The sequence below is a fragment of the Epinephelus fuscoguttatus genome, linkage group LG15 (genome assembly GCF_011397635.1).
Source record: "Epinephelus fuscoguttatus linkage group LG15, E.fuscoguttatus.final_Chr_v1".
Classification (NCBI taxonomy): domain Eukaryota; kingdom Metazoa; phylum Chordata; class Actinopteri; order Perciformes; family Serranidae; genus Epinephelus; species Epinephelus fuscoguttatus.
In genome coordinates this window covers 37,782,057-37,806,173 of record NC_064766.1, presented here as the reverse complement: position 1 = coordinate 37,806,173, position 24,117 = coordinate 37,782,057, and the positions used below count along the sequence as shown (strand labels likewise).

The 24,117-nt window shown below is 41.3% G+C and overlaps 1 protein-coding gene across 1 annotated transcript; it reads left to right on the top strand.

The window, feature by feature from the left end:
* Window positions 1-9,152: 9,152 nt before the first annotated feature.
* wnt3a (wingless-type MMTV integration site family, member 3A) lies at window positions 9,153-23,039 on the top strand. Its single transcript, XM_049597654.1, has 4 exons — window positions 9,153-9,263; window positions 14,150-14,391; window positions 21,703-21,968; window positions 22,058-23,039. The coding sequence occupies exons 1-4, from the start codon at window positions 9,193-9,195 to the stop codon at window positions 22,535-22,537; spliced, it is 1,059 nt and encodes a 352-aa protein (XP_049453611.1). The 5' UTR covers window positions 9,153-9,192; the 3' UTR covers window positions 22,538-23,039.
* The last annotated feature ends 1,078 nt before the right edge of the window (window positions 23,040-24,117 follow it).

Below are 24,117 nucleotides of genomic sequence, written 5' to 3'. Positions count from 1 at the left end.
TAACTAAATTAAGAAAAGACACCACTAAAATGTGCCCTCGGAGCTTAGAATTACAGTTATTGCCTCTGGGATTTACCTTCTGTGCAGAAACCAAAACAGTAGCAGCAGTTTCAAGACAGAGCACCTTGCTATCAAAAAACACCATAGTGGAACTTAATCCTGGTGCTTCATTTGTGGCATGTAACCCATGGTCCATGCACATTTTCTAGTGAAGTGTTATGACACACTTGAGCCAAATTGTATGTGAGCATGTGGCGGCTTGTCCGTTCTTGGAAGTGTTTAAGTAGGCACATCTAAGCTGCTGCTGCTGCTGTGTAACTGTGGGGGGGGGAATGAAATACATATGCAAGGTGAAATTGTTGGTTGTAAACATGATCTTCCAAAAGCGATCACTTAACTTTAGTTTGGTGTCACTTCACAGAAATTATCTTTCCAAAGGCATCTTTTGGTTTATTGAATTAGCATTTCTATCCCATTGGCGGCCAACAGCTTTGCTCATACAAGCATCAATTACATTTCCTGTCTGGCAAACAGTGACATTAATATCTGATCTTAATATCAAACCACAGTCTACTAGTTTTTTTACTGCCAAAGCCACATGATACGATTCACTCTTTGGTCTCCCAGCAACCTGTGAAACACCCCGCTTGAATGGTGTTTACAGAACCGCAATTTTACTATTTGCCCTTGAACAAACATGGCCATTCATCCAGGTTCACTTCGTCTCACTGGAGAAAGCATCTACAATGACACAACACAGTCTCAACAGTAGAAGTAGTGACATGTGGAGAGTCGGAGCCAGGAAAGTACAGGTTGCTGTACGAAGACAGACGATATGGTAGACGTATAGTGAATGGGTCGTGCTCTTGACCAGCAGGTGGTGTTGATGGAATGGTATGATCTGCTTTACTTAGCGTTAATGAAACAAGACAGAGTCCAGCTGAGCAGCTGCAGTCGGTGCAGCCTCCCTCTCAGCTGATTGCGACCTCGGATGACCCTGAGGAAAAAAAGTGTCATTTCGTGCGAAATACCAGAGGAAGAAGAAGAGACGAAAAGAAGGTGGAGATATGGAGCCCCACGCTCTCTCTTTCTCTGCAGTTGATAGAAAACACTGCACCCTGATATGACACACAGGGCTGTTCCTGTAATTAAAGCTGCTTTGTCTCTTCTTGTTTTCTGGCCTCCGGAGTTTCATCCCGCTTGCTTAATGTGTGACCTCAGCGCTAACACAACTATCTGAGTCCCTCTGAGGAAAAACCTTATGACCAAAGGCTCCCAAAACAGTTCAGACTTCAGTTGTAGACTGAATGAGACTTAACAGGCTACATATGCAGACAGAGAGAATGATTTTAGGCCTTCAGACGCACCTATTTGCTTCTCATGGCCTCAGATATTAGTTGTGACACTTTAAATTAAAAGACTGAAACCAAACCAGACATCTGTTTTATTGCTTTCACATCTTACTTTGGCTTTTCATTCAGATGACCACTTGATTTTAACTGAAGGTCTGACAGACTAGGTAAATATATTAGATTCTATTTTACATTTGTTTCTTCCTACCTCTCTGAAAGGACACTTGTGTCACTGTGGGGAACCATAAACCCACAGTTACAGTCATGGAGTACCACAGGGATCAGTCCTCAGTCCTTTACTATTCTTTATCTCCATGCTACCTTTAGGTCAAACATTTCAAAAGCATCAAATATATTTTATGCAGATAATCCTCAGTTTTACTTCTCTTTTGTTTCACATTATCTCATAACTTATTTCAATTAAACTCTGATGAATCAAGAGCCGCCAAAGCTGCAGAAATCTCAGGGTTAACTTAGCTTATTTTTGATCATCATGTGAAGTCTGTTGTCTAATCTTTTCACAACATTTTCTTAATCTTCAAAGCACTTGGAAATATTTGTTTCATCCCAATAAGATTGATGTAACTCTCTATTTAAATCAATAGAATCTATCCAAGCTTCAGCTAGTGTTTTTTATGATTGTGAGGAAGAGTCTTATCTAACACACCAGTCTAAAATCTCCAGATTAAGATCTGGTAACTTTGAAAGACATAGCATATGATGAACATCATCATTTAAATATTTGTCAGTGACTTCTTTGGGTGCTATTGGATGCATATTGAGCATAACGTTAGTTCAGGCAGGACGCAATGTCAAGCTCAGCTCACATCCCAGCTACATCAGCTGATCTCAAACAGCCCAGTCAACTGATGGAGCAGCTGATAGATCACATGATTCCTTTCTATGCAACCAATGGTGAATCTCATTCAGGGCGCCCTATTTAAACTGCTCTGGCCTGTCTACTGTTGCTGCTTCCTCTGCAAGCTGCTCTGCAACCCACCTCCACCCCAGCTCCTCCTTTTCATGCTGCGTCTGACTTATCAGTGTCATTTCTGTTTGTCATTGATGATGCTCTGTTCTGTTCCCGGAGGGTCTTTGCTGCTGCTCTCCCTGCCTTGAGGCTTTCCATGTAGGTGCATGGAAGGGCAGGGAGGTTTGCTCTCTCTCCCTTGAGGCTTCCCACAATGGCGCATGGAAGGGCAGAGATGTGTGCTCTCTCCGCCTTAGACTTTCCACATAGGCACGTGCGAGAGGTTTTCTGTGTAGGCCTGAGGTGAAGGCAGAGAGGCCCCAGAACAGAGCCATACTGCTGAATATAATACTGCGAATGGAAATAAAAATGTCTTTGACAAAAGTGTTCCTGACTGAACTGCATTTGTTATGTCTCTCCAACTATTCACTCAGATTTAAATTTTGTTGCTCAATTTGCAGCAGAGATGATGCTCTGCTAACATACGGTGCAAAAAAAATGATGTGTTTTCTGAGCTCAAAAGAATCTAATCTGACCTCAGCGACTACAAAGACTGTTTACATTAAGATTTGGAAGTCATCTCCCAAGATTTCTCTTATCAGAAGCCTTTTTACACCCTGTACTACCAAGAGGCGAGCAGGAGAGATAGGGACGTCAACGCCTGTGGTAATGCCCATCCTGCAGATAAAGTCAAAGCAACCCTTTTGCTTTGTTTCCCATGTCTGGAGACCAACAGAGAATTACAAGGGAAAGTGATGAGTTGTTTCCAGGTGTGAGCTCGTGGGGTGTGTCCCGACTCTCCTCCCTTTCCCTTGGAAGGGTTGTAACTCAAACAGAATCAAGAGTCCTTGTTTACATGTCCTGTTGGTCTGCTTTCAATCATCTTCTCTGCCTCTCTCACTGAACATCTGAGTTTGTAACCAATGATCATCTACCAAAAAAGAACATTAAGCAGAGACGACAGAGCAGATTAGACTGGATGTTAAACTCTAAAAAATATCAGCTTAGATTGTCACAATGCTTCGCCTATATGTTTCTTCTTGCACATTTATTTGAACGAAACAGCATCAAAAACTGACCAAACTTAAAACATTTATTCACCACATCCATTTCTAGATAGCCCAAAGGAAACTAGTCTGACTCAATATGAAATTGATGAAAGCCTGCCACTTAAAAAACTCCTAGATATAAAAATAATATTACAATATTTGATTGATATTGAACACAGCACATTTTCCTGGAGAATAAATTAAAAAAATAAATAAATAAATAAAATTGGTCTGAGGTATGTGTATTTCCAGTCTATTACTTTTAGTATTTCTATTCTATTTTAAATATATATGCATATATTTATTAAGTGTGTTTGTTTTGTGTTTGATCCTATGGATATTATTTAATTTTGTTTTAACAATTTTTATGTATTTCCTTACATTAATAAACTTCTTAAATTGCTGCTGTGTTTAAAAGGAGCTATAAACGGAAGCTGTAAAAAATGTATATTACATATGAACCAGATGTGCCTCCAATTAAGATTTTTTCTCAGTTTTAAAGTTCAGCAGTGACAATAGATATTATAATCCCATGACAATGCTGACATCTAGTGGTGCTGTCACATTTGTACACAACAAGGACCTTAAATTCTCACGTGCAGAAGCTGCAGTTAAATCAATTTTTTTCTTTGCATGTTGCATCTTATTAAGACACTTGAATGCACAAATGAGCATTAACAGCTTCGTGGCACAAGAGGCAAATATTCATGGAAAAGTCAGTGATGTCATGAAAATGTGATTAGTTCAATATTTTTGTACCACATGATGTTAGTGTAGCTGTGTTCTGTCAGACAGAGGGAGTCTGACTGAGGCCTGTGATGCAGGGCAATGACAAGACGCACTTGTCGGACATGACTCGCTGCTGAGACACTCTGCGAAATGACATCATCACTGCAGTGAGGTCACTTATGGGCACGCGGAGGTGCCATGATGTCCTTCTGTTTGCTCGGGAGGGAAAGCCTGGATAGATGGACTGCAGAGACAGCACGGTGGGAAACGTGCTGATGGAGGTTAAAAAAACCACACAGATAACTAGATTACTTAGGAAAAGTGAATTCACTGTGTGACCACTTTATAAAAAAATATAACTGGAGTGATTTTTATGGTATGCAGGATTTAAACAGGTTTTACACACATTTTAGCACTTATTACATCTCTTGTTGGACTAAATGATCTACAGTCAGTAGCCATAAGCTGAACAGGCATCACATTTTTCACATGCATTTAACACCCTGGCTGACTTGGCCTCTGTGCCAGTGCTGACAGCTACTGGAGAGAAAAAAAGGCCCAGTTCATAGCTGCTCTATAACTTCCAGATTTCCCCCTCTGCAGCTGCCCAAACTCCTCCGTGCAGCTCTCCAGCTACTCTCTCTAGGTACGGAAGTTCAGTCTGAATTATTCATTATAGAAGAAATATTTTCTTGATGATGATTAGTAGTAGTAGTAGTGAAACTGTTAGAAGCAGCAGTATGATCACAAGTATTCCTATCACAACTGCTATAACTGTTACCTCCATCATAATCTGTTTCATTACTGGACTGCTGACTCTGATTTTGTTGGAAAAGCTATAAATGACGACATCCTTGTGGATGAGGATGATGAGCTGTGGTAAGAGATGTGCTCAGGCCTTATGCTTAAAGGAACTATGTGTAACAATTTCAGTTGTTCTTTGAGACAAACAAATTTTGCAGTCAAAAGTGTGTCCTAGCACATGTGTATTAACCTGCATCAGCATATCTAAGTATGTCCACAAGCTCTGAAATTCTCATTTATTTATCTTGAAAATACAGGTACATACAGGGACATACTTGAGAAATACGGAATCGCCTTTCGCGTTTTCACTTGTCGGTTTCCGGTTTCCATCTGCAGGTAGAGTGACGAAAAGCATCAGCAAGCAGGCTAGTCACAAGTGTCGGTGCATTTGAAAAAGGCAACGTGACCAGCGATTTAAAAGAACGAGGGTCAACATCGGGGTAGCCTTTCCCGGGTGGAGAGAGCTGCTGAAGAAGAATCACAGCTAACAGTGGCTAACAGCTGTTAGCGACCAGTTCAGCTAAACCGTTTGAATGCAATATACGATCTCAACACTAGATGGAGGAAATTCCTACACGGTGCCCGTCTAAGTAAAAGTAGCAACAACACCACAAGATTCAAAATCTAACTTAAGTAAAAGTAAAAAGTGTTATCACCTTAATGCACTTAAAGGTCCCATATTATGCTCATTTTTAGGATCATGTTTGTATGTTGGGTTTCTGCTAGAACAATTCTTTATGTTTTAATGTTAAAAAACACTTTACTTTTTTTCATACTGTCTGCCTGAATACACCTGTATTCACCCTCCAGCTGAAATATATGTTTTAGCACCTGTCTCTTTAAGCCCCCCTCATAAAAAAAGCCCAGTTTGCTCTGATTGGTTAGTGTTTCAGGGCAACCTGGACTCACTCCGAAGTCGTCAAATACCAGTGCTTGGGCAGTGACTTCCAATGTCAGATATTGACAAAAAAAAGCAGTCCTTTCACGTCAGCATACATGGCCAGTCGTACCCAGCAGCGTCAGGGGGAAATGGGACAACAATGTAAGTTAAGGGAGCAAAATTCCAAGAAGGGTGGCCGGGAGCGGTGGTGGATGGGTCCAACAACCACCAACTTTCACCCAGGAAGCCGTGTTCCTTTCCCATTTAATTGTAAAACCAAACCCTGTTCTTTTTTCTAGACCCAACCATGTGCTTTTGTTGTTGAGAAACACGTCAATTCACGGTGTTGTACAGACGTGGTGCTTTAATTTTGACAGAGGCTGTATGCAAACTGCACATTTCCTGTGAAAACAGAAGTGTATTTTGAAAACTGACGATGCATGGAACAGGCTGAAGTTGACACAGCGTCCCAGAACGTCAACAACCAACAAACCCAAGGTACCTTGCACGTCGTATGTCAACATGGAAAGTCCACGACCAAATGTCAATATGTGACAAGACTGGAGAGAGAATGTTCTGGGCCTTCCACATACTGCAACAGCACTATAGCTGCACTTTCTACCTTTATAGACTGTTTTGCGGAAATTGCTTTGGGTCCATGTTTACATCCTATCAGCCTATGTCACTCACATACACTGCAAAACATCTCAACAGGAAATACAAAGGGACCCATCAAGAATGTTTATGTTGTCAAGTTTGAAATGGTCTCTAGAGTATAGTTGTGACATCACAACTTTACAGAAGTCTTGACAGCTCATTTAGAGGCACAGTTTCTGCATACGGACTGTGTACAGGTCTCTGTGTACTGAGCATTTTGATACTTTCACAGTACTTAAATAACATCTATACCTGCTTTATATTAAAACAGTATGGGATCAGATTTTTTTTTATGATATGGGACCTTTAATATATATATAAATATAGAGATATTTATAGTACTTATTATGCATATCCTGTCATTGTTATATCATTAGCATTAGCATTTGTGGTTTTTATTATTGATGCATAAACCTGTAAGCAGCTTTTTAAAACTGTAGCCGATCTGGGAGGCCTACTTTCAACTATTAACCTATATATCCTGCAACAATATATTTTTTAAAGTAATCATAGGTTTTCTATGTAAAATCTGCAAAGTAAACAGTAACTATAGCTGTCAAATAAATGTAGTCAAGCTAAAAAAATAACATATTTCCCCATGACAAATTGTAAAGTTGAAAGCATAAAATGAAAATACTCAAATAAAGTACATGCATTTAAGTACAGCGGGCCTAGCTGAGTAAATGTGCTTAACTTTCCACCACCGGGTGTGAAGAGCAGACATATAGGTGTCATGCCTCATTTATGACTGTAAGATGAAGGTTTAATTGACAGTCTTCCTCCTGACTCTGCCAGGGTCGCAGTGCACAATAATATCCACTAGATGGAGCCAAAGTCTTTCGGCTCCGGGGCGCGTGTAGCATGTTTAAAGTTGAGTTATTAAAGTTGAGCATGTGAGCACTTTTTGGAAATCAGACAACAGAGACAAATTTGACTGAGGAAATGATGTAGCCCAAACACATCCAGATGAAGACGTCCAAACGAGCTCGAAGAATCAAGTTAACCTAAACGGAAAAAGTTGAATCCGAGCAAATAAAACATAATATTTACTTAAATAAAAAATGCCATAAATTAATTTCTTGTTTATTATTAGCCAACAGAAAATGGGTACAGTTGCCAAAAAAAAAAAAAAAAAAAAAAAATACATAGTCCACTGTTGGGCTGGATGAGAGAGCTGTATGTTATTTACTGTCAATGTCTGGTGACTAAATGTTTCTTACACAGCAATATAAAGACGGAAACACAGCACAGCACCTTCATAAATATGCACATTTAATTTCCGATACATTTTTGCTCAAATGTCTCCATCCCCCTCTGGATAACATTTTTAATTTTTCAGTCCCTCGAAGCCACAAATCTGCACCAAAGTTTTAATGAAACATTTATTTCATATTATTTTATGTAATTACATAATCACCATTATTAGCCTATTATTATTAGTATTATTATTATTACACTCTAGTCTCCTAAACAACTACCTGTGATGACTAAGAAGTGGTGAAAATAACTGTGAAATTGTTCAGTTATCAAGAGAGGGCGACAACTGATTTAATTTCTTGCAATAAATTTAGAAACTCTTATTGTTCCCTCCATGACAGCGCCTTAGTCACTGATGTTGCACAATTATGACAGTTTCTTTTTTCATCCCCAGGTAGGCATCAGTGCCTGTACATGGAGACACCTCCTATTAGACCAGCTATCAACAGCCACTTGACATTGAGAAAGAGAAACAGACAGTCTGCCATTTAAACTCAGCGCTGCGGCCAAATTTTATCGAACATTTTCGTTGGGATAAACAGTCTGACAGCTCGTCGTGAGGGCAGCTTCAAATTTGGGCTCTTCAGTGTGTGGACACAGGGCAGTTAGAGCAGGAGGTGACACCACCACACCTTGATTAATACTGAAAATATGCAGCTCGGGGTGATTTATGATTGCAAGAACATTGTAAGGTTTGGCCATTTTGGCATGATTTAAAAGTAGGAAATGTAGCAAGAGAAAGATTTTCGTTTTTATTTAACATATTAATGAGGAAATAAATGGACAAATCATTAAGGATTTATTTGGAAAAATCGAATAACAATTCATCAATGTAGTCCAGATTTATTCAGCTCACTGTGAATCCATCAGTCCCTAGGAAAAACTTCTCTGCATCTAATTTTACATTCATGGCAAACAGGCACAAATAAAGGACTGCAGACCTTAATAATGGTCTCAAGCAATTCACACATATTTATTTCTGCATTTTAGAAGCTTCAAGCCAGGGAGTGAAATCCGGACAGGTTGTTATAGCTACGCAATCCACAGGGGTTCCGATGTCTATTTAAAACCCCTCAGACCCTCCCTCTCTCCTTTAAACAACATTATATATCACACACACTGCATGCTAATGCGACCAATACTCAATGAGCACTAAAACACATCTTAAAATTAGCTCATTCTGTTGTCTGAGTTCAAACTGCCTGACTCGGCAACAGAGGGAACATATCATCAGAATTCCCCCTTTGGCAATACCTGCTGATTGGGTCCTAAAAAAAGCAAGCAGCTTTTAACTTTTAATATTTGGCTCCCGAGTTCTGCCACGAGTAGTCGCGAAAGATAGATTCTCCCTCAGAAGATTTCCCCCATTTTTTGGAGGGTAGAAATAAAAAATCCATCAGTGCGGGTTTTTTTTAATCTTCAGTTAAAATCTCAGTGCGTGTGTGAGCGCGCATGTAGGCTTTCTGCTGGAGAAGTTTAAGCGAAACTTTAAGGATGATATACCTTGGATGTTTCCTGTTGCTCTGTGGGCTTACGCATGTCATGGCAAGTTATCCCATCTGGTGGTAAGTTTTATTTCCATTATATTCCCCGAACGAATGGCGACATATTTTTCCGAAACGTGCTAGATGATGCGTTTGTGCCGGGTTGTGCCAGTTTTGGTTGTGATTTCGTTTGTGACAGCAGCGGAACATTTAGGTGCACTGATGGTATAAGACGTTTGACACGAGTCTTAACTACCAGGGGTGCAAAGCGTGGCTTGCATTGTGTTCACTGAGTTTTAAAAACACGCTTTTAATTTGAACCTAGAGCAGGTAACACACCTTTATCAACACAAAAATAGATTTCAATCTAAATGTTTATTTTTAATGCAATATATCAGACATTTGCAGCATGAACGATGAGGGCAATTTTCATATTCAGAGTGCAGCAGGTGCAAAGTTTGTGTGCTTGCAATTGTGTGTGTGTTTTGGTGCATGTTTGTGCGCGCGCGCGTCCACTCGTTTGTGTATTCGAGGGTCAAAGTGGCAGAGAACAAGTATGAAATGTTGCCCAGGGTTTAACCTGAATGTCTGGAACAAACTGGTGATGTAAAATACACTGCATATGCATATTCTTAATGTAATTTGTATTATTTATAATAATGTTAAGAAGATGATCAGTGCAACATTTGAAATAGTTTTTTATTATTATTATTATTATTATTATTATTATTATTATTATTATTTCGCTTTTAACTAAACATAAGTGAAGCCTTAATAACCAAATTCACCAGCATCTGCTGTGATGGATATTTTAGTCCACTACTAATTTTTTCCTCCATCAGATTCCTCTTTTTCCAAAAGTCTTCAAAAATCAAAATTTGATGCTTTTTTCTTGTATTTTTTTTCTTGCAGAGCATGCACCAAAGAAACTGTAAATGAATGGCGCAGCAGCCTCATTATACCTCATATTCAAGACACTGACAAACATCATTAATTAGCACTATTTTTCACATTTTATTTTTTGCATAACTGTTCTGTGTCATCGTGTCTGGTTTCATAATGTTCATGTTTGATCCATCAGCACACACCAATCACAAACGTCACTAAACTAACAACTGATGTGTGTTTTATTTAAAAAATAATTATAATAATACAATATTTGGGTTTGCTTGGATACTGGGTGTACCCTACTTCCCTTAATGGGGCCCCCGCTGGTGGTAATACTGATGAGAAACTAATTACTCACACAGCTGGAGGGAAATCCTGATATAAGAGAGGGTGGAAAAAAACTGACCCAAATCAGTAAAGTCTTGTTAGAGCATGGGATGCTCCTCCAACTGACTAGATGCTCAGTATATCCTGTGTTTTATCACCTGATATGATCATGTTTTGCACATTTGTTGTTGATGCCAGAGTGTGAGGTGCCAGGTTTTAGCTTTGCTGAGTGACACGCTGGCAAACAGAGCTGAGAGTGGCCTCGGAATTTCATCTCTATTATTTCTTGTTTTTGTGTATGTGGAGCCAGTTATGAATGAAACAATGGAAGGCAGCTTTCCATTCTGTCATAACAAACTTCTGAGGTGCTGGTTTGATTTCAGAGGGAGGATCAGAGTGTAACTACAGAAGCAAAAGAAGTAAACATAACGGGAGCAAGTTTGCTGTATCACTCCGCTCTTTGACTGCAGAGGTAGCACATGAAGTCACCTTGAGTTGAACATTCTTGACGTAATACTGAGGTTTTTTTTTTTTTTCTTGTGAGGCTACTGATGTGTTTTTGGTTTCATGGCAACTCATCCCAAGTCAAATAACGTGGTTCCTTGTGGATTGCGCTCAGTGCGGCTGCATTGTCCCTCTGTTTCCAAACAGCATGTCTGCTACCTGAGAGCTTTCACCTCTGTGAAAGTCAACCCGTGATGTTTTGCTGACAGACTCTGCTGAACTTTAACTTCAAGTGGCCATCGGAGCTGCGTCACACTCAGCCTCTGTGCCGCAGCAGTCTCTGAGGATAGGGATATGCTCTAAGACAGGTTCATGTCTGTCTCTACTCGACCTGCCATGACATAGCCTGGCTGCACCCGCCACCCCACCACCCCCTTCCCTAGTCCACCCCACCTTAGAAGATAAATACCTGGAGGTGAAAGCTTGCCGCACATTCCTTCTCCCAAACATATTCTCTTGATGTCAAAGTCGGCTCCAAGGCCCCAGGGCCCACGAGTAAAGTGGTAATTCTAAGGTACCCTGCTTGGGCTTGCTGAAATATGCATTAAACCTGCGCTGGATACACTTAGATGAGAGGGGGAAAGTCTGTACTGAGACAGAAATTGAATTTGATATATGCTTTAGCTAAGTATTTATTTGTAACAGTTTTTACTAAAGTGTCTGTTCGACAACATAAACCTTAACAGTATTAGTGAATCATCTTTTTTTGACACTAAATATGAGTTTCTTTAGGAGGCAGCTGGTGTGAGGGGGTTGAATGGTTTTCTCGGAAATGATAGAAACTGAAAGCAAGAGCATTCAATAGATGCTTGAAATCCACACAACAACAGCATTCAAGTCTTTGTTGGAGCTTGCATGTTCTTTATGCTATAGCTCTTTTTAAAACAAATCATAAATCATCCCTGGTGGAACATACCCTGCCTCCTCTTTTTAGGCCATTTCCTAACACAGGAAGAGGTGGCATGGATTACTCAGCCCCACTGAGACAGACACAGAGACGTTAATGAGGGGAGCAGCCGAAGCACATTGACTCATGATGGTTCAGAAATATGACCTGCATAAAATTCACACACACAAAGACCATCAAAGGTGTCGTCCTGATGAGTATTAGGGTTAACTACAGACTGTGGTCACGAGGAAACTCCTGTATGACCTTTAATCTGCACTGTTTTCTGACGCTGAGATACATTTGGTGCTCATTCACTGATGCAAAAGTCTATGTCAGTGACGGGGTTGATGGAAGACGCTATGGAAACCTCAGAGACGCCACATTTTTTCTCTGTAGAGGAAAAGGAAGCAGAGGAGGTTCAAGAGCAGACTGACAGGGGACAACTAGCTGTAAAAAATGCAGGCCTGCAGCGCTTGTTTCCACCTCCCCTGAGTCCAGTAAACATCTCACAATGATGAAGCTGGTGCGCATGGTTTTCTTAGCGTTTCAGCTCTGTCTGTTGTGCATGTTCGAGACAAACCAAAAGTCTGCACCAGTTTAAGGTGGACTCAGGTTTCTGCCGGGAAAGATGTGCTTCAGGGTATACGGACTGACAAGGGCCAAAGAGAGGTCAGTGTGTAATAGGAGCGCCCTTGTTTACTGATAGATGTTGCAGGCAAACTGCAGACAAATGTGATTTCCTCTGGAGTCATTTTCAACTTGCCATCGCTCGCTTACAGGGTGTCTCATTTATGATTAACTAGAGGAGTCTAGTCTGTAGAAATTGGGCGAGAAATTCCGTTAAAACCAGTGTGACACACAACTCTGACATTTGCTCAAGGGTAAATAATGGTTCACTCACGAGGTCAGCGGACGGCTTACACACACCTTGACATCAGTCAACGTAAAAGCGTAATATTGAAAATGAAATTGTAATCAGCCTTTAAATTTCAACCTATAATGGAGGCATTCAGGGTCTGCATGTTTCGCTGCCATCAGAAGTGGTCAGCCAGCGGTCAGTTGGCCGGGGAAATCTTTAGTTGGACTGCGAGCTTTGAAAGAAAGAAGCCTGAGGCCAGTGTCAGGAGTTTTGGTAATCTTGTTGTGATCAGCAATTAGTCCTTGAACAACAGTGAACGGGTCAGAAGACAGTGAGCTAACTGAGCGGCAAAAGACAACACACCTGCTCTGGCTCTGCCTTTGTGCAACAGCTACAGTAACTGTTATCAAGCCCATATCACTCAGGGGAGGATCAGCAGATTACTGCTGCCAGTGTTCGGTCTTTAATAGACAGTTGAGGAGAAATGTAGACTGGTGTGCATTGCCAACAAGCTACTTTATTGCTACTCTGCAGGGCACTTGCCAAAGATAATAGGAACTCTGCTATTAAAGAATCAAGAAATCAAAATATTGATTTTGGTGACATTTCAATAAAAACTCAGCTCAGGTCAGCAGGTCATGCATTTCTGGATTTTTTTAGTTCATCTAAATTGCAATAATGGTTACACAACATGTCCTTTGACAAAGAGCTTTACATGCATATCAAACCAATTACCCACCTTTAGTATGAGCCAATAAGGCTTTCTGTGATGTGGAAAATGCCAACAGATGGTCATGTACAAGCAAAGTGCAGCAAGATGTTTCTTAAAATTGGCTAAATTACACACCCTGCTATGATACAATGGATATCCCATTTCTATGATTACTAGTTACTAAAAGTCCTAATTGAGAGGACACAGAATATAAAGACAGAAAGACAGAGAGAAAGCAATAAAGGGAATGAGACAGAGAGATGTAATCAGTGAACCAAGTTTGCACTTGTTGTGTCCCAGAATACCTTCCTCAAAGGAAAAGGAGGGGGTGGGGTTCTGTGTTACACTTAATACACTCTCTGAAGTTTCAATGTTGGGTTTGCACTCTTATTACCCTAAGCCGAAGGCCTGTTAAGTGTGCGGACAGTTAATAACAAGGTGTAGTTTTCCAAGTTGTCAGCTTAAGGTCTATGAAGACCTCTAGATGCACTGTGGACTTTCATCTCAGACAGAAACACTGCCTGCTCCTGTGGTTGCAGGGCTGCAATTTCAATACACACAAAGGCCAGGTGTCTGCAGAGAGGGTAGTTGAAGGGATAAAGGATGGATGCCTAATGGTAGCATGTGATACAGCAAATAAACATACACAATCAAACTCAGACGTAACATTACACTGCACCTGCAGAGGGAAATTAGTCCTCCACTTGAGTGCTGTGCAATCAATAGATAGACAGATAGGATACAATCATGAAGATGCACTGACAATGTGACTTCCTGTCTCCTTTCAGGTCACTAGCAGTGGGCCACCAGTACTCGTCACTGGGCACTCAGCCCATCCTCTGTGGCAGCATCCCCGGTCTGGTGCCCAAGCAGCTACGCTTCTGCCGGAACTACGTGGAAATCATGCCCAGTGTAGCCGAGGGGGTCAAGATTGGCATTCAAGAGTGCCAGCATCAGTTCAGAGGCCGACGCTGGAACTGCACCACGGTCAATGACAATCTGGCCATTTTTGGGCCAGTGTTAGATAAAGGTAATGTTACACAACCGACGCATACATGTAGATTTTAATAAGCTGTGCATATGCTGCTATTTTTTGTGTGCAAGGAGCCTGTCAGTGTACTTCAAGCACAGGTCGCCAACATTCGTGTTTCAACTCCGCCGAAAGATTCCTGGCGTTTTTCATTTGGCACCGTTCACTTGGCTCAGTTGTGATTAAAAGACGTCAAAGCTATCAACCGAATTCACCTTTTCCAAACAAGCTTTTGAAAGGTCAGACCAAACCAGTGTCTTGGTAGCATTTGCAACAGTGCTGCTTGCACATAAACAGGCCAGAGTTTAATTATCAAAGTGAGGAAAAATGTGACAAACATGACATCAACACATACATTCTACAGAAAAATATATATAATTAATGAGCCTATTTCATCATCTTATACCTAGTTTTATTGAAAGATTTCTTTGAATAATGCTTTTAGTAACTGCATGTAACATTACTTCTACTTTGCCGTCCCTCCATGATGCCGCCTTACCCCACCTCCCCCTAAATTAGGTAATTTCCTAGAAGTTCCACCTGCAAAAAGGGCTCAGACTGAAAAATGAAAGTGACTTATTGTATCTCCATGCTGATTAACTCTTCCATTAACAATTCTATATTGTCTCTGTCTTATATTTGCATTAGAAAAGCTGCACTCCATGCATGCATCATTCATTATGCTCATTCATCCTTGTTTAAATAGACTTCAGACTGAACAAGCTCTGAGCAGCCTGTGTGCATGTGTGTGTGTGTGTGTGTGTGTGTGTGTGTGTGTGTGTGTGTGTGTGTGTGTGTGTGAAATAATGTACACAAATAAGATGAGTGAGTTCTGTCTTGTTGGAGTTTTCTTTAGGAGGGAATCCCCGGTGATTGCTCTGCTGTACAATCCTCCGAAGTACCTTGCACAAGACTGTGAACTGAGATTTAGTTTTTTTAAATACATTGTTTGTCTATTATATTCTGCAGTGATGTATTACAACGCTCGGGTGTGCATCAGTTCTGGTCTACTTGTGGGCACAGGCTGCAGAAATTCCCACTGTGTTGGCAGTCTTTGTGCTAACCGACTTGCTTTTGCTTCCTATTTAACAGACAGACATGAGTGTGTGGTATTGATCTTCTGATGTAACTCTCAAAAAAAAAGGAAATGAGGGATTTTCCACTGTATGGTAGCTTTTTTGTGTTTTCTTTTTTGCTTCTTGCTCACTCAAAAATGAGTTCAAAATTGAGAATGAGCACTAAACATAGGCGTTGAGGGTAAGGGATCTAAATCTGTCACCCAGTTTGCAGAAGATTGATGCAAACACAGGGGGTCGGAGGTTACGTAGGGCAATTGCTTTTAATAAACTCCTGAGCCAGTTGATAGAAGAGGCTTGAGCTCAAGTAGGTGGCTAACGATAGGGGTTCTCAATCCGAGCCCTATTGTGGTGCAAAAAGCCACCACATCTCTCCTACTGCCTCCCCTCCCAGGCCTAAATTGCAGGGGTACTGAGTGGAAAGAGGAGGCAGCTACTGGGCTTTAGTAAATCATTTTGATTGGATTAAGGTCACTGAGGCCCTTAATAATGTGAGAGGTCAAAGTGACTGGATTAAGTGCCTTTGTCAGAGGCCAATGAGAGTGACTCAGGGGCTCACAGGCCTTTGATAGGGCTTAGTAGGAGAGGGCTTCCATTTCATTGGATTTGATTGATGCCGGTGTTTGTCTGTGCAACAGGGCCATTGTCCTCACTGGTGTCTGTTTGTCTGCAGTTCAGACTGTGGTGTGTCGGTTTCCGCCTGCCTTTTTGGGGCCAAAGCTGAAAGGAGGAGTAGGCACCTTTATAGCCTTCAGGGGGTTAGTTCTTATCAGTTAGCCCATCACTTCCTATGTCCTCCTCACCTTCACCGCGGACATTAGCAGTTTGTTTTACAGTGGATTAAGCACTGGATAAGTACTAGAACAGTGACAGTAATGGACCATTAGGGAGAGAAGGTCATTCTGTGGATGGAGACTACAGTTAAAAAGAATGAAGAACGGTTTTTGCTTGTAGAAAAATGCTTTTATCACTTTAACAACTTCCTTTAAAGGAGCAGTGTGTAAAATTTAGGGGGATTTATTGGCACCTAGCGGTGAGAACTGCAGATTGCAACCAGCTGAATCTTCTCCCGGTTAGAATTCCTTCACTATTCATTGTTCAGAAAGGTTTTACAAGGAGAAAAAATATCCACAGAGGTCTCCTCCACTCCAAAACAAATGGACCAGGTAATTACATCTGGTAAAAAAAAAAAAAATCCAATAAAGCAGTTTCACGTCAAAAATTTGTGCTGTTTAGCTCTTCGCAGACAGGCTGCTAGCCCTTTTTTCTCTGATGACTTAAGATTCAGATGTTCAGGAGCTTTTTACTGGGAGCGGAATTATTCGCAGAGGTGTCATCCCCTCCAAAACAAACACACCAAGTGATTTAAACCGGTTAAAACGCTGAATAAAGCAGTTTTGTTTAAAAAAAATTAAACAAACAAACAAAAAAAAAAAATTTTAATGCTCTCATTGTGGACAGGCTGCCAACTACAGTGGCTGATGCAAAAACATGAACAAACAAATGCCCTATCTAGAGCCAGTGTTTGGTGTGTCTGTTCTGGGTTACTGTAGAAACATGGCGGAGCATCAGCAATATCTGTAGATGCGGCCCTGCTCTCTATGTAGATATAAACAGCTCATTTTAGGGTAACGAAAACATGATTCTTATTTTCGAAACTACACACTAATGAGCATACTCTTATTATATTAAATTCTATTTCTGCCAAGATATCCCCCTAAATCCTACACACTGGACCTTTAAAATGCATAAACATGCTTATGCCAAATGTGATCATACATTGGCTTGACCACACACAATCATCCATCTAAACGCACACACATACCCAACCTCATGCACCGAAATATAAAAGAGTTAAGCTACCCCTGCCTTTAAACACATACTTCTTCTCTGTGCATGTTCTCTCTCCCTTCCACATGGCCTGATCCTCTCTCTGTGTTTCTCCCTCACTCCACACCCCAAATCACGAGCCCTGCCTCCAGGCTATGTCTGCGTCAGCACTCATTAATTTACATTAACTAAAGTGTCAAAACATGCACTGCTGGAATCTGCCTGTGATGAAAGGTGATAGAAAGCTGCGCAGGTGTTCTCGGTCCGTGGAGCCGATCCCAGAGCTGCTTCTGCATTCTTTGTATTTACAGAACACCTACAGACTGTATGGGTATAATCAGGCTCCAGTTTATGAGTCATATGATAGAATTAGTGAGGGCAGCCTTGCTACAAAAAGTGGACAGCCACAATTTTTCAGGTGTTACCACCTACGCAGGTATAGACATGCACGTCACTATTCTACTTGAAACCATTAAATTCAAATGAGGTTTACAGGAAACTCCTATTACGTAATATATGAAGCATGTGGAATGGAGTGCAGAGTTTCACACTGTTGTAGCTGTGACTTATCTAACCACCGTTCCCTTGTAGGTACCCCCGCCTTGCCTGAACTCTGTATACCAGGAAACACATCTAATAAATTAACCTCAATCATTAAGCCCCAACTAAACTAAGTGGGAAAAGGTCAGGGGATGTGGGTTACGACCTATGACCTGAGGATGAGAAAGTGTAACTATTTAGGATGAGCTAAGAGGTCTTTGCTTCTCATGAGACGTATGTCTCTCCATGCTGGGGGAGGGAAACTAGCACACCAGTATATCATTAACTCTGGGCAAGAAAGAAAGAAGGGGTGTGGTAAATGGAGTTGATGGGGGGACCTTAGCCCCACTCCCTGCTGGGCACTGCTCAGAGCACAATATCTTCGCAACCATGAGATTAAGCAGGAGAAAAAGTGCTTTTCCCCATTCACACGCCCTTTAGATTGTTTTATTAAACCATTTGAATAGGGATTTCCCCGTCTGCCGACAAGCGGGGTCCAGCCAATGCATAGTTCTCTGTTGCTATGACTTAACTTGGTCCCCACTAATCACTGGCCAGGGCAAATTTCATATAAAATATCTGGGGCCATTGTGGGACTAACACAGCGTGACAGTGGCAGCACAATAGGGGATTCAACCCCCCAGCAGGTTGTAGGGACCACTTGGCCTGCCAGGGTCTGGCAAAGTTTGGTGGAGGAGCATTGTCGGAGTAAAAGTGTCCTGAAACACCATAAACTGGTAGTAAAATCAAGAAAAGACCAGCAACTAATGTAAGAGCTGGTGTTTCCAGGTGACATAAATGCTATTACAGGTGTTTATAGCTCCTGTATTTGCTATATGAAACACCAAGTATGACACATGAGTAGTAGTTTTTAAAATGAAGTGTAAATTCCTCAACCACACACCAAAAACATGCCTTGGAATTGGCACCAAACTCTGGAAATGGAAACAATGTGTAACGACCTGAACTGAACTGAACCAGACAGCTTGGTGAAAACAGGGCTAATGTGGTGTTGAGGTGTATATATAGAGATTAATACACTCCTCATAAACCATCTTTGCGCTGTAGTTTCACGTGTTCAAAATCCTCTAGTGAATGGTTGGAATGAAACCAATAGATATCATCAGCTTGTTTGTTTGTTTGCTTGCTTGCTTGTTTTAACCAAGGCACTTTATATAGAAGTCTGTGACCATAGAGACCTACTGTATTTCCCCCCCATGTTAGCTTGTCCACTCACACACAGAGACACCAGGACGTATTTAATTTGCACTGATCCGTCTCCTTTGCTCATTTTATCCCAAGATAATCCTCTTTTCCTCTCCCATTTGAACTCTTCCACCCCTTTATGCTGTGCAGCAGCATTGCCAGTCATCCAAAAGGTCACATTTCTAAAGGAGTTCCTCTGGGTCATGTTTGAGGTCCACATTTCTTCACATTTTTCATTAACAATGTCAAACACTCTGCGATGCACTAAATTAAATTATATTTCTATGACGATATAGCCTTGTGTAAACAGAGAGATACCCTAACGCTAGCTGCTAGCTTGGTTAGCATGGTACATTTACAGCTATGTAACTGTAATAACACTAATGCTAATGCTAATTGTCTGGTGAAACGCAGACTTAAAACTATCAACAAAATGTACTTACTGGAAAAACAGAACATCTGACTCCTTACAGATTCTTTTAGTACCAAATGCTGAGCAAGACTTGATCAGGTGACCAAAATGTTTCATGAACTGAAAACACACTAAAACAGTGACAGATAAAGCTATGTCTATACTGTGTATACATGTGAATGGGGTTACGGCATGGTTACGTACCTACCAATATGGTCGCTATGGTAGTGATCTGTCAACAGTCGGCACCCACCTGTCCCCCAAAGTGGCTATGCCCTTAATTATGCATAACTTAAAGCCTTCATGAAATTTAACCCTTAAAGACCTAGAACAAATGTGGGGTCTCCTGACTCCTGCGTTTGTTTGATTCTCTAATTCATTCTAGCAGGCAGCATCAAGTGCCATGCATCATTTTAGTCAGGAGAACCTGAAGTTTCAGTCTGACTTGTTTAAAGTAACAATTTTACATTTTCTTTGCCTGATAATGGAGAAATTAAACAGAATTTTTTTGGGGGAAAAAAGCCTTAAAATGTAATGCTTTTATTACTGTGAACACAAACAGAACCTCATGAGAATTGCTTGAACTTCCAAATGATTTTTGGTCTACAGCTAACCTTCTCTTAGCAAGTTACAGTCAATTATTATGAAGTAAGTAAGTACTAGTAAGTAAGTTATATAAAATGTCAACACCTGTACAGTCGTCATGAATGTTGAAATTTGCTTTAGAGACTAAAACTGGTTTTTTGTATTGCGATGTAAAGTTGGGCTTTTTTACATGGGGGATGGTCTATGAGGTTTGACTAGATCTTGGAGTCAGCCTCAAGTGGCCATTCAAGGAACTGCATTTTTTGGCACTCCACTGGCTTCTTTTTTTTTTAACCCTGTAGGTTACCATTTGTGTAGAACTAATACCTCAGACATACACTTCAACAACTCATAGCTCCGAAATTAAAGATATGAACCTCATACTTTGTCTGTTTTATGATGCCAGGTGATATGTAATCAGTCACTGTAGACAGTTACCTCATGCTGTGATTTCTATCTTACAGCCCTCAGCTAAAGAAAACAATACAATATCCAGGTGCAATGATCTGTTGTGGATGCAGTAAGCTGGACTTGAGGAATCAGGGCAGAGGTTTAGATGTGTTGTGAACATGAGTAACCTGCGTATACAATAGCAGTATGAAGTGGGTGGTGGAGGATGCCAGTAGACCTTTTCTCTTGCATCATTGTTCCTAATGCCCTTTAGTCCTCAAACTGGTTGGAACCTGCTGTAAGGGAGGAGCTCCTACTCCCTTTAGCTTTATACTCCTCCCTTCTTTCTTTTCTTTCTTTCCCTATGTCGTTCTTGTTCTTTGGACAGAAGCATGCGCTGCCTCTTTATCTATCACACACACATGCACGCACACAATCCCAAATTTCACTATTGATCTTGAACCCCCTTTTCCATTTCTTTACTCTCTGTTTGTTCATTTCATGTTAACACCTGGCGTTTCCACTGTCTTCATCTTGTTCTCTCTGTCTCTTTTCTTGTGATTGTGCAAGACCATACAAGTACATATATTCAAGGAAAAACCCCTGTCATAATTAATTCTGTTAAAGCGGGGATTGCTGAAGCAGAAAACATCTTCCCCTTCTATGACTGTAAAGTGTTGTTCAGCGTCTGGACACTACAGTCCCCTCCTCATTGTGTGTATGATTTGTCCCCGCAGTGTGAGGCAGTTTCCTAACCTTTCAAAAGCTTAATTGAGTCTCTTAATTATAGGCCTGTCAGGCCCGTCTCTTCCTCTCATCTCTGTGGAAGATCCTGATCCCTCTGAGTCATCAGTTAGCTATGTCAGACAGAGCCACGGAGGCCTTGCTGGCCTTATTTAGAGACAGGACGATTGATGTCTGGGCTGAATGAACACACACTCTGGTACACCTTGGTTGATACAACACATGTAGCCAACAATAGTAATGGACTTGATGGTCTGTACAGTTTGTTCAATGTTGGCTTGGGTTGAGAAATATTTGCTTATGCAATCGTACAAGACTGAACACAAGCAGACATCCATATAAACAGGTGGTGACCTACATTCTCCACCGATTAATGTGACACCTTTTCTATGAAATTTCATTTTTAAAAAAAACATTACTAATGCGACTGACTTAATAGTTCTGCAGAGGTGTTTCTATGCAGGATGCTGCCTCCATTTATTTTTCCAGTGCTCTTTGTCTCACAGATATATCAACTTCTCTTTCCAGCAACTCGAGAGTCAGCATTTGTTCATGCTATTGCCTCGGCCGGAGTGGCATTTGCAGTGACCCGTGCCTGCGCTGAGGGTTCAGCCACCATCTGCGGATGTGACACCCGCCACAAGGGCCCCCCTGGTGAGGGATGGAAGTGGGGTGGCTGCAGTGAAGATGTGGAGTTTGGGAGCATGGTGTCCCGGGAGTTTGCTGATGCAAGGGAGAATCGCCCTGATGCACGCTCAGCTATGAACCGCCATAACAATGAGGCAGGAAGAATGGTGAGTTTATTAAAAGTCCCAGTTGAATCTGTTTTGGCATTTTCCTACCTTCAGATGTTTGATTAACACTTACATTTTTTTATCCTCAGTCCCTCAACGACAACATGTTCCTGAAGTGTAAGTGCCATGGTCTGTCGGGCAGCTGCGAGGTCAAGACGTGTTGGTGGTCTCAGCCTGACTTCCGAGTTATTGGCGACTACATGAAGGATAAGTATGACAGCGCATCAGAGATGGTGGTTGAGAAACATAAGGAGTCCCGCGGATGGGTGGAGACCCTGAGACCCAAGTACAACTACTTCAAACCCCCCACAGAGCGCGACCTGGTTTACTACGAAAGCTCACCCAATTTCTGTGACCCCAATCCCGAGACGGGCTCCTTTGGTACCCGCGATCGCATCTGTAACCTGACGTCCCACGGTATAGACGGATGTGACCTCCTCTGCTGCGGCAGAGGTCACAACACCAGGACTGAGAAGAGAAAGGAGAAGTGTCACTGTATTTTCCACTGGTGCTGCTACGTCAGCTGTCAGGAGTGTGTAAGAGTATATGATGTGCACACTTGCAAATAAGGACACCTGGTTCTTGCCTTTTCTCACCAAAATTTAAAGACTTCAGCGGGCAGAAGAACAAATACAGCAACTTATCTCCAAGACATGAGAGACTGTAAAACTGTCTGACCTGTTCGCAGACTCCAGGGCAGACGCAGCAGCCTTGTGTTTTGCGCTGTGATGCTAAAAAGAGCCAGATCTGCCTTGATCAACTGAAATGATTAGATGTTGACATCACAATGCATTATCTATATGACCAGCAATGATGGTGATGATGACAACAATGTTGATATCTCTAGCAATGACGAAAGAGTTTTCATGTACTGACGTAGGAAAGGAGAACTGTCGGCTAATTGACAAGCACCATATTGGTGATTTTTTTTTCCCATGTTCCAAGTAGTTATTTTTGTTGAGAATAGTACAGCACTGCCAATGCTTTCAAGTCTACGGGGCAAACAATGAAAGTTTTACATTTTCTTTTAATCACAGTTTGTTTTTGCCACAAAAAGTGAGCAATGTACATCATGAGACACTCAACAGCATGCATTCTCCTCAACATTATAAGTATGTATGTGTACATCTGAAAACTAACATTGTTGTTGTGTGAATGAGGTTTATTATTAGTGTTAATATGTTACTGAGGTTTGGGTAAGAATGCACTTGCACCTGAGTGAATGTAGTTATTATGCTGCAATGTGTTTACATATTCTCACATTCTTAAGCTAACGAGTTAATATCCGCTTTAAATGACTAACTTTATCTCGAGAGTAGACGTGAGCCACATCAACTAAACATCGGCAAAACAAGAATACACACAGTTGCACATTTCCTGCACATTTCCTGAAACACCAACCTGGTATCTCTCCCAACTTGTCAGATACGGAAGTTTGGTCAGTGGCCCTCAGAGGCACCCTTTAGCAGTGGTATGAGGCACGTGGACCAGCGGTATTTTTCGACACTCTGAGCGGCTGCCATAGTATAAAGAGCAATTAGATTAACTTCAAACTTCAGCTGAGAGGCCGCTGTTCAGGTCTTGTTTGAAGCCAAAAGTCAATCCAGTTGTTTTAAAAACAACGTAGTGTGCTAAATTGTGTTGCGTGCTCTGCTAGTATGTCATGAGACGTTGCACTACATAAATGTAGTTCAGTCAGGAACACTTTAGTCAAAGAAAGCTTAATTTCCATTTGCAGTATTATATTTGGATATAATGCCTTTTATAACTGCCTTTCCTCGGGCCTGTGGAAAGCACAAGGCAAAGAGAGCACACCTCTCTGCCCTTCCACACGCCTGCATGGAAAGCCCTAAGGGGGTGATCACACAGAAATGAGACGCTTCAAAGACGCTTGAAATGCTGGAAGCGCTTTTTCAATGCACGCTAGCTACTGGCGTCTGACGCTCAAAAAGTTGAAAAGATTTTAACTTTTCAGTGTCTACGCGCGTCTAAAAACATGCATCTAAAAAGAAGCGTCTACAAAAACTCGCATCTAAAAAGACGCCGGAAAAACGTCCATCTAAAAAGACGCTTGAATGCCGGTCAGACGCGCTGTATCATAGGAAAACAATGGTTTTACTGGCATCGCGTTTCTGGCGTTTCATCTCGG

Coding starts and splice junctions, on each gene's coding strand:
- wnt3a (XM_049597654.1), top strand. CDS start 9,193: ATGATATACCTTGGATGTTTCCTGTTGCTCTGTGGGCTTACGCATGTC. Junction 9,264..14,149: donor GCAAGTTATCCCATCTGGTG/GTAAGTTTTATT, acceptor GTCTCCTTTCAG/GTCACTAGCAGTGGGCCACC. Junction 14,392..21,702: donor TGGGCCAGTGTTAGATAAAG/GTAATGTTACAC, acceptor TTCTCTTTCCAG/CAACTCGAGAGTCAGCATTT.